Below are 15,285 nucleotides of genomic sequence, written 5' to 3'. Positions count from 1 at the left end.
CATTCTAAGCTGTATGTCAATGGGGTAGGAAAGTAGGTCACGGAAGTAGGTTAAATTTACAACCATAAATTTAAAGAAAGGAGCAGTCTAAAGGTCTTTTATGGCTGATCGAGTGATCCATTCAGTTTATCCCTTGGCATGTGGAATTTATTTGAGCCATTTAAGAATCTAGTAGAAGTGGTTTACATGTGTTACTGGGAATCCACACTCCACCGATGCTCGGTTCATATGTACCTTTAATTGTGCACAGAAGTTGTTCTGCGGGACTTCTAGCAATAAAATGTACAGCCGATAATTATCTATGATAAACTTTTTATGTCCACTGTTTGTGCAGGAGTATAACCACGTAAAATATTCAATATACAAAGACATAACTGCAATTAATTTTCTAATAAATCCATACCTTTAATATACCAAATGTTTCTTTTACAAGTACAAATTCCATGATAATCAGACAAAAGACAAGTATTACAAAACCTGCAATTAAATTGAATTAACAGAAATGATAACATTAACCATGACATTAAATTTGAAAAAGTGGATATCAAATTACTGGTATAAAATACATTATCAAAAATATCAACAAGTACGTTAAAATCTAAATCTGAGGGATCACAACAACAACAACAACAAGTCAACAACAAATAAATAATAATAACAAGAATATAAAGAGCCTTAAAATAGGCAAAGATTGTGTCAATAATACTTATTAAATCATTTATTTTAATTAAATCTGCTACTAGTAAACACAAAATGTACATCCACGTGGAGTCTGCAAACAGTCTGGACTCAACTCCAAAGCATTCCATAACTTGTGATTTACTCACCCCATATAAAAGCCTTGAAATAAAAGGTGATATGGCTATGCGGTATTTGCAATGCTTTCAATTACGGAGCCCTGGTCCACATAGTATACAATTTCCTACTTTCAACAAGTGGCAGTAATTAGTCAATTATGTACAGAACTCTTATCATATACTCAATCTGCGATATCAAATATTGTCATTTGTTGAATTATTCCAACAAAATTTATTAAACATATTTCTGTTTGGAAAATTCCAAAACTAAGCTCCTTGTGGTGGTCAAAAGTAAAAAACATAGTTGCTTGTGGAATAAGTTAAAAATCAGTTCTGGTACCTATATTCCTTTAGTTCTTTTTGTTGGTTTGTTCAGGAAAAAATGTAAAAAACTGAGCTTTTCAAAAGGTCAGCAGTTTGTATTTGAACTATGTTGGTCTTGAGCCTCTTGTTGCAGTGTCTCCAAATCAATACTGGAAGGAATGGTGACCCCTGCCCCTGTGTGGAGACCAAGAATCACCAGTAATCTCGTCCACATAAAGTCCACCATCTCCAGCTCATTTGACGTCTCCTTGGTGGCCTTCAGAACATATCTGAATGACTCGTCGATAATGGCAATGAACATATTGATCAGCGACACCTGGACTATCATGGCAAAGGTGATCAGAAACATGATACCAATGACACGGTTTGAGTCTCCTAGAATTGCAAACTCAAATCCTCCCATGACCAGAGTGAACAAAGTCTGTAAGGTGTCCATTAAGGACTTGAAGTGTTCTATGTAGTGACCAAAAGCACATTGTCCAAAGAAGGAATAGGCCATCATGAGGAGAGCTAGAACTAGATAAAAATGTAGTGTAGGCTTCCAAGATTTCTTCAAAGTGGCAGACAACATGTTCATGCGGACATTAAACCGTAGCAGCTTGAAAAACTTAAGCACTGTCAGCACCAGCATAGCAGCCAAGGTGTAGCCCAGGATGTAGTCCCAGAATGCTGCTGGAAAAAAGTTCACAAATTCCTCTCTGCCATGTTCATGGAAACTGGCAATGGTGAAGTTCACTATGACTAAACGTTGAAAAAACAGACCAATAGCTGAGTATCCCAGGCAGACAATTGCCACCTCTACATAACTCCAGGGATCTGAGAAGTATTCCTTAGAACCAGTGTTTCTGAATTTACTGAACTCTCTGTATGTGGAGGTCAGAATAAACAGGATAAACATAACTTCACAAACTGCGACAAAGATTTCCAAACCATTCCTGAAATAACAATAAACCAAATTAGAAATAAATATTAAAGATACCTGTTCAGAGAATGGAGAAGGATATACATGTATTTTTTGCTGATTCAAAGCACTGAAGCACTTAAGATTGAGGATGAAATTGTAATCAATGCACTGAATGGTGAAGGTTTATCAAATCACCACCTTTCTGGCAAAGATTCATACTGTACATCAAAATTCTGACTTCAAGGTTGTTGTTATAAATTTGCTTTAAATGCAAATTGAATAATTTAAAAATTCTTAAAGTGGTGCATAAACCTGCTCTTGATGTTCAACACTCATTCTTTCAAAATATTCAAGTTTATTGTTGTAGATTTAACAAGGCAGCAAAGCTGTCAAATGTACAGACAAAAACCAGAAAATAAAAATGCAGGAAATAGGATACTGTCAATTCTGATGTACTAATGTATTATGCTTACTGTAACTGCATAGCCAACATCAAATTCTTATTCTGCATAACATTGGATTAGGATGAAAGTAAAATGTGTATCAAGCAATAGACTAAGTTCCCATACCTAGATCAATCTAACAGGATCAATCCAACTCCAAGGGGTTTCTCACTAAATTGCTTTCAGTTTGAGAGTCTTAGGATTCTGGCATGCCAGTTTCAGTAGGCGTGACAGACAACTAAGCCACTTACATTGATTGCAATTTAGCGAGAATTCCCATGGAGACAGATCGATCCACAGTTAGGGATAGGGTCTGGAAATAGTCCCTAAGGTGTCAGGCTGATAAGAGTTAAACTTTGGAAATGCCAGAATGAGGTACAGTGAAAATTACACACACACACACACACAAAAAAAAAATTGCTTAAACTCATTAAAAAAAAAAAAAAATATATATATATATATATATATATATATATATATATATATATATATATATATATAATTAATTTTTTTTTGGCTGTATGTCAATCCTAAGAATCATTCTTGTAACTTAACAAAATACAGAAAATGTTACAAAGTAAGAGTACAGGGCTCCTGGCAGATGGGAGTGATAAGTCACAACTTGAAAATGCCAGTATAGCACTTTATAAACCTGCATTGCTTCCAAAACAGAAAACAATCACACTGGTTTTCAAACACAAGCTGCACTTCTGTCTTATGAAACTTTTCAGTAAGTTTCAGTATCGTAAGTAAGATGGTTTTCCCTTAATCGCTATCCTGGCAGCAGTGTCCAAAATAGGGTTTTCTTCAACTTTCATGCAATAAAACATAATACTTAACAGCATAATGACCATCAAATTTTTTATAAAAAAATAAAAGTATCATGAATATTCAGAAAATGTGATTTGGGAAGGTCTTCAAGGCCATGGAAGTTCAGAGTCACACTTTCAAAATGTCAAAATGTAAACAAGAGATAACTGTACTGAAATGATTTTCTTTCCATTTTCAACACCTTTTTTTAAAATAAAATGATCAATAAACTGTCATTTTTAAATGTTCAACTAGGAAAATTGTTGACATAGGAAAAATATCAATAGAACAATTTTCAATGTCCAATTTGCTCCATTTGCAGATGCTGAACATAGTGAATGATTAAATCTGACAAACTGCAATGATGAGTTCCTTTCCATTTATGATACTTTAATACACAATGCACAATATTATAACAGGTTTACCGTCATTTTTATATAATCAACTAACAATATTGTTAAGAGGCAGAAAATGTCAAAACAACACTTTTACATATCTTATTAGTTCCATAATGAGACTGAGAAATGAGAATGAGTAAAAAATCACATCTTGAAGATGCTAGTGTTTGAAAGATAATTTAAAAAAAATTTTAAATAAAACGTAAAAAATTCCAATAAAGCTGCTATTCAAACTTTTAATCTAGCTGTATTAACTTGATATTAATAACCCTACCAATTTTTAGAAAATAAAGCACTGTTATTCATCTATAGTATGTTGGCATAACACATTCTTTTTGTTGTAAATTTATTTGCAATGTTAAACACCATTTATCTGCACAATTATCACCAAATCCTAATTTTGTGACACAGTTAAGAGAGCTTAACCTATGGGACTTTACAGGGAAATCTCAAGGAGTGTTTTATTTAATCTCATTTAATGGCCAATTGAAAATTAATGAGTAGGCAAGTGACTTTATAGACCTTAATTTAATTAGTGATCACCCAAGGGACAATTTTATAGACTGCCATCCATACAGTACCATCATATATCACAAAGGTGTTGCATACATGCTGAAAAAAGTGAAAAAACAGCATTACTTCCCTAAAAATGACCCGATCATGCTGATTTTCAAACTTGACCTGCGTATTATGAATATTCATTAGTTCTGCAAGTTTCAAACCAAAAGGTATAATGGTTTTCCACTTATCATGGTATCAGTGTTGCATATATGCTGAAAAAAGTGAAAAACAGCATAACTTCCCTAAAAATGACCGGATCATACTGATTTTCAAACTTGACCTGCGTATTATGAATATTCATCAGTTCTGTAAGTTTGAAACCAAAAGGTAAAATGGTTTTCCACTTATCATGTTATCGGTGCTGCATATATGCTGAAAAAAGTGAAAAACAGCATAACTACCCTAAAAATGACCCGATCATGCTGATTTTCGAACTTGACCTGCGTAATATGAATATTCATTAGTTCTGCAAGTTTCAAGCCAAAAGGTAAAATGATTTTTCACTTATCATGTTATCAGTGTTGCATATATGGTGAAAAAAGTGAAAAACAGCATATCTTCCCAAAAAATGACCCGATCATGCTGATTTTCGAACTTGACCTGCGTATTATGAATATTCATCAGTTTTATAAGTTTCAAGGGGAAAGGTAAAATGGTTTTCCACTTATCGTGTTATCGGTGCTGCATATATGCTGAAACAAGACAGCACTGTTCTGCAATGGGTTTACTTCCATTTTTAAAACACTTTTTTAACATAAAACAAAATAAACAGTTTTCTACCATTTGTATATGATCAACTAAGAAAATTGATGAGATGGGAAAAATATCAATAGAACAGTGTTAAATGTCCAATTTCCTCCATTCTGAGATAATGAATATAGTAGATGATTGAATCTGACAAACTGCAATGATATTTGTTTATTTCCATTTTTGACACTTTATAACATAATACACAATAACAAGTTTACCATCATTTTTACATAATCAACTAACAATGTTATAAAGATGCAGGAAATGTCAAACAAACACTTTTACGTATCTTATTAGTTCAATAATGAGACTGTTAACATGCCTAACAATTGAATCTGAGGAAATGTGAAAAAACAGCATAACTTCCAAAATAATGGCCCGATCATGCTGATTTTCAAACTTGACCTGCGTATTATGAATATTCATCAGTTTTGTAAGTTTCAAGGGAAAAGGTAAAATGGTTTTCCACTTATCGTGTTATCGGTGCTGCATATATGCTGAAACAAGACAGCACTGTTCTGCAATGGGTTTACTTCCATTTTTAAAACACTTTTTTAACATAAAACAAAATAAACAGTTTTCTACCATTTGTATATGATCAACTAAGAAAATTGATGAGATGGGAAAAATATCAATAGAACAGTGTTAAATGTCCAATTTCCTCCATTCTGAGATAATGAATATAGTAGATGATTGAATCTGACAAACTGCAATGATATTTGTTTATTTCCATTTTTGACATCATTTTTGGCCATTTTCCTTACTTTTTGTGAAAAAATACAAATACCTAAATTTGAAATTTTTTTTTATTAACCAAAAATTAGGAATATTTTACATGTTTTGGTGTATTTGAATAAGTTGAAGTCTATATTTTTAATTTTTACCAGTTAATTTATCACAAAATTGTACATTTGACGAAGATGGCTCTAATCCAAGATGGCCACCACATAAAATGGGCTTTTTTTTTTATATGTCAAAAAGCCTTTCTCAGTATAAAACATCTCAGACTACTTAAGGTAGATCGGTCGTTACATGTTCCAACGTTCGAATTTTTTTAAAATTTTTTTTGTTTGAAGAGACACCCAAGTATATTAAAAATTTGCAAAAAAAATTGGGGGTCACCGACCAAATAAGAGAACTAGCCCCAAATATGATACACCCTGCATATCGCACTAGTCCCCATTCAAATCAATGGGAAAATGGGTGTTTTCTCACTAAAGCATTATTTTTTATGACTTTCTGACGTTCGAATTTTTTTTTTAATTTTTTTGTGTAAAGAGGCCTCCAAGTACATTTAAATTTTACCAAAAAAATTGGGGGTCACCGACCAAATAAGAGAACTACGCCAAGTTGAAGTGCATTACACCCTGCGTGACGCACTAGTCCCCATTCCAATCAATGGGGAAATGGGTGTTTTTCACCAAAACGTTATTTTTTATGATTTTTCTAACGTTTGAATTTTTTTAAAAAACTTTATGTGTAAAGAGGCATCCAAGTAGATTTTAATTTTGCCAAAAAAGTTGGGGGTCACCGACCAAATAAGAGAACTACGCCAAGTTGAAGTGCATTACACCCTGCGTGACGCACTAGTCCCCATTCCAATCAATGGGGAAATGGGTGTTTTTCACCAAAACGTTATTTTTTATGATTTTTCTAACGTTTGAGTTTTTTTTAAAAACTTAATGTGTAAAGAGGCATCCAAGTAGATTTTAATTTTGCCAAAAAAGTTGGGGGTCACCGACCAAATAAGAGAACTACGCCAAGTTGAAGTGCATTACACCCTGCGTGACGCACTAGTCCCCATTCAAATCAATGGGAAATGGGTGTTTTTCACTAAATTGTTATTTTTTATGAGTGTGTGTGTGTGTGTGTGTGTGTGTGTGTGTGTGGAGAGACATCTAAGTACATTTAAAACTTTCATTATGTTTAACAGTTGAAATGAGTATACTCAGCTATTTTCAGATTTGTCAAATTGATGAGAAGGTGTAAGCCATTAACTTTACAACAAAATTCTTGAAGAGAGTAATAAGGGAAATACTCATGCATATGAAAATAGTTTATTGCCGTTGTTATTTTTTAATGAATAAAACATGAACGTGACATCGTAAACACTGTGATGTCAAGTAAAATGAAGCGTCTGATACAAAGTATCAAATGCGGCATTCACGTGCATGCTTGCTTGCGGTGCGTTCAGTATACTTTGTTTACACTGACAAGTCAAGGTCAGAAGTGCACAATTTTTCTGTATAATATAACGCAGTTTCAATTTTGATTAGTGAATTTTCTTCAAGCTGTATGGCCATTTTCTGAACATTTGTATAGATCTAAGCTACGAAATATTTCTCAGTCCAAATTTCTCTAACTCCAAATGAGTGGCGTTACGACGCACTTCCGGTTTTCGTCGAAATCTGAGCTGCGGTTTGCAGCACATTCAGGGCGTTCTACCTCAAAATGTAAGCAGCCGCTTTGATTGGAATTTACAACACTTATTCTTTACATGATATAGCATCTACGTGCATAATTTGTGAGCTTTAGCTGCCATACATTTGCTCGTGCCAAAGGAGCTATTCCGACGATTTCTTGAAGGGCGAGTCTATGAACGTGCTACAGTTGTCGTATGGAATCATAGTCGACAAACGTTGTCGAAAATCTATATCGATCATACAGAGTTACAGACAAGTTGATAATGTGTGTTTATCTTATAGATAATTGTTTTATTTCCTCAAATTGATAAAACAGACTGAAGTGTGACACTGTGTCGTTAGAGACGATTGACGATGCGCTGAAATTGCGCAAATCGTCAAATTACGTAACGACCGATCTACCTTAATGGAGGATTTATTGCACAGGTCATGGTATGAAATGTATGACTGAATAATTTAAATTGTTTTGAGATATTGTTCAGGGTAAAAAAATCCAAAATGGCCGCCAATTTCTGGATTCAAAACGTACATTATTTTGGTTTGCACGTTAAAAAACATTAATTGAATAATAAGTAAATTAAAAACATTTATTTTTTGATAAATTTATCTGTATTGAAATGTCATTTTGCTTCTTAGACACTTTATTCAGCCAAAAAGTGTTTACTCCTTGGCCAGTGTGTCACTGTGTGGAATTAAACAGGCTGCTTTTGCAAGTTTCAGTCCTTAAGTCTCAACCATGGTCTTCCTCTGAGATTGCTACCCAAAACCAATTGGTCAAATAGTACAGGTGACAGCTATTTTGGGATTTTGCTATGCAACATTCATCTAGTTCACATGTCCAAGTCAACTTAGTCTTCTTTAGCACAGAAATGCCTGTTTAAAACTTCTGTAATAGTTACTCTGGATTGCCTGATGATGCCAAAGGTTGTGTGCAAACACCTTTGTTTTAAGAGAGTGAGCCTCTTGCCCTGTGTTCAGGTCTCTGATCCATATACACACATGTATGCGGGAGCTTAGTATGCATGCTTTATTACCTCTTCCGAGAAGGTCACATTTTCACCTTCGCTTGTCCATTTGTTATGGTTTCTCAGATTGTTATCAGCCTAACTCAAAAATTTCAGGATAGACTTAAATGAAGTGTTCAGGATAGGTCATTTTTTAGGCTAAAAGTAAGTAGATTTTGGTGGTGATCTATTTGTTAATTAGTTTATTAAGAAAGTTTGTTTTAGTCTGTGTTTCTCCAATGTTTGGATCTCCAAATATTTTTCCTCTCAACAGAATAATGTTGGATTTTAAAAGAATTCATGGAACATATTGAGCAGTACCTATCCGTGAAGTGCAAGAATTACCTGCACCTATATATATACATTGTATCATAAACATCATTTGTCATGTTGTGCTTGAACTCCTTCATCGTCACTTACATGTGCCATACATCATTCACCATCAATGAACTTCACTTTGCAGCACCACTTCATGAGTTCCCTGAATGTATTATTATCCAGAACTGTTCTCTAAAGAGACAAAAGATGTTCTTGGAGATCCAGACATTTTCTTGCAACTTCTTTGCTGGTCTTACACCCCATTTCCATAGATTTTTAGATCGATCTATCCCTGTGGGGAGTCTCACTAGATTACTGTTAGCTTGGCCGGCTTAAGCGTCTGTCCCGCCTACTAAAAGCTGTAAGGGGGTAATTAACTATGGTGCCCGCTCGGCTGACTGCAATTTAGCGTGAACCCCCAGGGAGTTAGGTCGATCTAAATCTTAATCTCTAGATCGATCTAAATCTCTGGGAAAGCACCCTTAGTTTATGATAGTGATTGCTTCCCGGATTTATACATGTAGAATAATGCTACAGCTGCATGTTATCCATCCCTTTTTTTCAGATAAATTAAAGATTTTACCTTTTGGTTGCATGAGGTTAGGATAATTCTGATTCTTTTTTACGATCAACACCTAGCAGAATGTGAAAAGTCTTATCACTACTACTAGTAAGTCCCTTTTTTGACTGAGATCCTGGCTCTTTCGTCAAGCTTGACAGGGAACTTTCAACAAGCAATGTACCAGTAACCCAAGTCCATTTGAAATGTAACAATAGAAGTGCTATCATATGAAAATTAAATTTTACAGCCCATCCCCCATATAACAAACTATTGATCCTTAAGTTGTAAATGATGTACGTCACTCTTGTTAGGGCGTTTTGGGCATGCATTTTGTCTGCAATATTGAACATTGTCATTTTACTAACCTACAGGGTTACCACTTAATATGGAATATTATTTTTTGTCGAGAAAATGTTCTACAAAATATTTAATTTCTCTCCAACTATTTTAAATCCAAAACTGAGGGGTCACTCTATGTGTAGCCAGGTGTGTCCGCGTACCACACCAAGAAGACAGGATCGCCTTCTCCTTAGAGTGCGCCGTGCTGGTCGTACAAAGACAACCAGTGTCCTCAAAAAAGAGTGGCAGAATGCCTTTCAAACGCCCGTTTCAAGGCCCCTTGTGAACAAAAGATTACAGCAAACTGGTTATTTTGCACGAAGACCAGTACGTAAACCACTGTTAACAGCAGGTCATATACAGCGACGTCTGCAATGGGCTGGGGACCACGTGCTTTTGCAGTCAAAACACTGGAATCACGTCGTTTTCAGTGACGAGGTCAGATATGGAATTTTGGGGGTTGACTGTCGAATCCGTGTCCGCCGATGTGTACAAGAGGCATAAAACAATGATTGTGTACTACTTAGGGTGCAAGCAGGGGGTGGTAACGTCTCTGTTTGGGGAGCATTCCATGCCGGTGTCCAGAACCAGTTGGTTTTTCTGGGAAGCAACCTCAACCAGGGTTCCTACAGAGACATTCTACAGCAAACAATGCTTCGATTTGTAAGAGTCATCTTTAGGAACAGCTTTGTGTACCAAGACGACTGTGCAACCCCACATAGAGCTCGCAGAATCACTGTTTTTCTTCAAAACCAGTAGGTTCAGCAACTGCCCTGGCCTGCAAACTCCCCAGTAATAAACCCAATTGAAAATCTGTGGGCGGAAGTAACTCAGAGAATTAATGGCTATGGTCATCGGCCGGTAAATAGTGATGAAATGCGACAGGCAAATATCACTGCGTGGAATGATATCCACATCCAAACTCTAAAAAACTTGTCACAGGGTATGGCATGTAGGATGAGGGCGCTGCAAGCGGCTGCTGGAGGTCATACCCGCTGTTGATGACTTTTCATGATTTACTGTAATGATTTCTTTGACTGTGTAACTTATCACTGTCCGGAGGCTATCATTTTCTTTAATATCTTAGCTTAAAGTTAATACTGACATCAAACTGTTGATATGGTTTTCTGGGGGTGTTCTTTTCTTTTGAATGACATCTTATGTCAGATTTGATATTATTGACCAAAATATCTCACAATGGAAGACTGGATATTTTTCTCACTCAATGATATACTTTTTTGATGAATCAAGCCAAAAAATATTTAATCAGCACTCAAAAATAACAATGATAAAAAATATTCCATATTAAGTAGCAACCCTGTATATAGTTGCTGCTGAAAAAAATTGCTCATATATATATATATATATATATATATATATATATATATATATATATATATATATAAAATTACGACTCAACAGTGTGTTTTCATCCATGTTTACCTAAAATTCATTTTTGTTGGTGGCCATCTTGGATATTTTTGATGATTGGAGCTTAGATAATTACTTTTTGGAAAAATTAGATTCTAAACAGTAAGAGGACACTGCAGTTTATCAAAATATAGTCTTTAATCATTTGCCCATCATTCAATTTGATGCTTTTCAACATGCAAATCAAAATGTCATTTGTTTTGAATCCAGAAATTGACGGCCATTTTGGACTTTTCAACCCTAAACTACAAGCCTAAAAACATTTTGAATCATTCAGTTATATATTCCATTCCATTACTTGAACAATAAAGCTCAGAAATAGCCTTTTACGTAAGGCTCATAACATGTGGTATTGTCCATACGGGTCGCGTGCAGTTCATTTTTATCAATGGCAAACTTGGAATCATGATAAATGAAGAAAAATTAACCACTTTTTGACAGAATAAAGTGGCCAAGAAGCAAAATGAGATTGCAATACAGATAAATTTATCAAAAAATAAATATTTTTAATTTGCTAATTATTCAATTTAATGTTTTTTAACATGCAAATCAAAATAATGTATGTTTTGAATCCAGAAATTGGCGGCCATTTTGGATTTTTATACCCTGAACAAAATCTCAAAACAATTTAAATTATTCAGTCATACATTTCATACCATGACCTGTGCAATAAATCCTCCATTAAGTAGTCTGAGATGTTTTATACTGAGAAATTCTTTTTGACGTATCAAAACAAAAAGCCCATTTTATGTGGTGGCCATCTTGGATTAGAGCCATCTGTGTTCAAATGTACAATTTTGTGATAAATTAACTGGTAAAAATTAAAAATATAGACTTCAACTTATTCAAATACACCAAAACATGTAAAATATTCCTAATTTTTGGTTAATAAAAAAAATTTCAAATTTAGGTATTTGTATTTTTTCACAAAAAGTAAGGAAAATGGCCGCCATCTTGGATTCAGTCGCCATTTTGAAAAATGTAAAGTGCCTGAAAAATCAAAGAAGGCCAAAGTACTTGTGATCAGTGCAAATTTTGATAATATTAAGTTGTTAAGTAACTTTAAAATCAATTTTTGTATTTACAGTTGACACATGAATTTACTGGCGGCCATCTTGGATTTGGCCTGTTTCCGGTACAAACGGACACTTTTTCAAGCCGGAAACAAGCAGAAATGAAAAATTCAGGTTCTAAACTACAAGAATCAATCATAAAACCTTTGTTTGACGGGGGGTGCAGCCAAATCCTTAAATAAGGCCTTTTTTCAATTTGGCTCATGGACTATAACCTAACCACAATGGTAAAATTTACCTGTAAAGATTTAATAGAAAGGAAACACAGCCCCAGTAATAACTTACCCATATTGGTAAAATTTACTAGTAAAAATTTGATTGAAAGGAAACACAGCCTCAGTAATAACTTACCCATATTGGTAAAATTTACTAGTAAAAATTTGATTGAAAGGAAACACAGCCTCAGTAATAACTTACCCATATTGGTAAAATTTACAAGTAAAGATTTAATAGAGAGGGAACACAGCTCCAGTAATAACTTACCCATATTGGTAAAATTTACAAGTAAAGATTTGATAAAAAGGAAACAAGGCTCCAGTATTAACATACCCATGTTGGTAAAATTTACAAGTAAAGATTTGATAGAAAGGAAACACGGCTCCAGTAATAACTTACTCATATTCGTAAAATTTACAAGTAAAGAGATCTGATAGAAAGGGAACACAGCCCCAGTGGTAACTTACCCATATTGGTAAAATTTACAAGTAAAGATCTGGGCTGGGTTGTATGAAAGCCATATAGCACTATACGCCGGATAACTCTATACAGTGTGTAAATGCCCTATACGGTGTATAGCTAAACGGTGTGTAGACTCAAATGTGATGTCGTACAGGTACTCGTACTGATTCGTGAGGCTTGCTGGTGGACGCCTCAGTCAGAGATGAACTCAACGAAGAAGTTTAACTGTATAATTTATTGAACAGGATTAGAGGCGGCCTGGACATCGGCCTACAGTCGTTGTCGTTAACAAGTAGAGGTTCTACTGATCTGGGGCCGGTTTCACAAAGCAGTAGTTAGTTAGAACAACTAACTACTGAACTACCTCGCTAACGAGCAAACTTAGCGATTTTCGAGGGGTGTTTCACGAAGCAGTAGTTAACTCATCGCTAAGTTCAGTCGTAAAGTTCGGTCGTTAGTTCTCTTGTTACTCACCGTAGTCTCGAAACAGTCTACCGGAAGTGGAACTCTTGTGTAAAAGTGTCGCGAAAGCACTAACTCTCCAATTTCCGGCGGCTGGAAATGCATAAGAACGTCTGCTTTGAGGTCGTCGTAAAGGATCTCCACCACCCTTTTGCCGCTCTTTTTGTCACAGCTAGGCGCAACCTCTCGTAAATTGCATCATCGCGTGTATATTCTAATAGATTCTGCCTTTCATGAAAACGTCGTAGTCTACGTTGCCGTCTGGCGGTACGGATAGCAAAAAAGGTCGTCGCCATATTGGATACAAAGACAAACGACAGACAACGGTAACTAAGCAACCTTTCTATTTCATTCATTACGCATGCGTACGATGAAACTCTAGAGTTAGCGACTGGTCTGACCAGTCGCTAAATATCCATGGTAACAACGACACAATAAAGAGCGAGAGAACTAGCGACTGCTTCGTGAAACGGCATTATAACTAGCGAGAGGCTAACTACCGATCGCTAACTAACTACTGCTTTGTGAAACCGGCCCCTGCGTCTTCTACCTTCTATCCAACCGAGAGTTTTCTAGACCTTATATACTGAGTGTTGAGGAAGCTCGTTAAAAAGTCCTTATCCGATAATATGCTTGATGTCGGTTCAATGTCGCAACCCTGGCCGAACCCTCGGCGACGGTATGTCTGTCGAACGATCGACCTGTATTGAGGATTGGTAAGGTTACGATCATCTCCCCGACATCTGAGACAAAACGGCCCCTTAACGAGCTAATCCTCACCACTGCCGCGGCCCAACGTCGGTGGCTTTTGATGGAGGGTTATTCCCTGTATCTATTGTCATTGGTTCCACCTTTGCCAGCCCGTGGGGGTCCCCTTTCACGCTAAATATGTCATTGTACTCCCTTAACACCTCGTCTATTACCTCGTCACCCACAGGTGTAGTTTTCAATAGTGAAGTGCACAACGTAGACGCCGAGGCGTTACGCGTGTATTCCACTAATGGCCATTCCTTTCGGCACCAACACAATGTATTGGTGTTGTAATTAATGACACCCCTGTGAGTTTGGAGGGTATCGTTGCCCAGAATCATGTCGTGATCTATATTTCTAACCAGTAGCATATCTACTGTGGTGGCGTTGTCTATTCTAATTTGGGCTCTGCCTACCACGTCTAATCTCTGCCCTGTAACACTAACAATGGGTTGAGAAAATTTTACTAATCTTGGTCTCGCTATTTTTTCGCATAACTTCTGATAAACGGAATAGTGCAGCAAGGAGGTGCTGGCGCCGGTATCTACTAAAGCTACACATTTAATACCGTGTAAACTAACCTCTATTCCTACTCGGTCTCCAGCGCGTCCTGCTGCCGCTATTAGTTTAAATGGTTACTTCTAGGCCTACCTGTCCCCTGTCTTCTCTGACTACCTTTAAGCTGATAACAGTCTGCTTTATAATGTCCGATTTTGTTACAATGAAAGCAAATTACTTCACCATTTTCAGTCCAACCTCTTTCACCTCTAGGGCTGTTGAACCGTGGTCTGGGCTTAGCTTGTGTCTGTCGCTGTTGGGGTACATGTGTAGATCGCTGTTGGTTCTGCTGTAGTAGGGTTGCCATGGAACGTGTTAATGATGTCAGCTCTTCTACCCAGGCTGGCGTCTCTTCTTTTTGTGTTGCACCAATCTCCATGGGTTCTTCCACCCTGGCCGGTGTTGTCAGGCGGTCTCCGTACACAGTTTTAAACATGAGGTCTCCAACCTCCTCGTTATCAACAAATTTGATGGCGTCTTGTAGAGTTTTAGGCCTCCCTCGACGTAACAAGTCTCGCGCCAGTCGGACCTCTGACAGGCCGCGAGCGTAAATCTTTACAAGGTTAAATTCGGCGTCTGTGCTACGAGGGAGGGGGTACGCCTTCTTGGCGGCTTCTCTTACTCTTCGGCTATATGCTGCTGTATTTTCGTAAGGCGATTGTTTTATTTTTTCCAATTCCGCCCGCAAAGATGTTGTCTC

At 36.4% G+C, this 15,285-nt stretch overlaps 1 protein-coding gene across 1 annotated transcript in view; it reads right to left on the bottom strand.

Annotated features, from left to right (window-relative positions):
- Positions 1 to 383: 383 nt before the first annotated feature.
- Positions 384 to 15,285, bottom strand: part of LOC106151000 (polycystin-1-like protein 2) — a 36,754-nt gene continuing 21,852 nt past the window's right edge. The window contains exon 13 of the mRNA XM_087012667.1: positions 384 to 2,056. Coding sequence (XP_086868793.1) covers positions 1,207 to 2,056 — 850 coding nt within the window. The 3' untranslated portion in view covers positions 384 to 1,206. The remainder of the gene's footprint in view (positions 2,057 to 15,285) is intronic.

The sequence above is a fragment of the Lingula anatina genome, chromosome 5, assembly GCF_051362555.1.
Source record: "Lingula anatina isolate TDL-2025a chromosome 5, LinAna3.0, whole genome shotgun sequence".
Lineage (NCBI taxonomy): Eukaryota > Metazoa > Brachiopoda > Lingulata > Lingulida > Lingulidae > Lingula > Lingula anatina.
The sequence above is the reverse complement of the archived record's forward strand: the minus strand, read 5'-3'. Positions and strand labels throughout refer to the sequence as shown.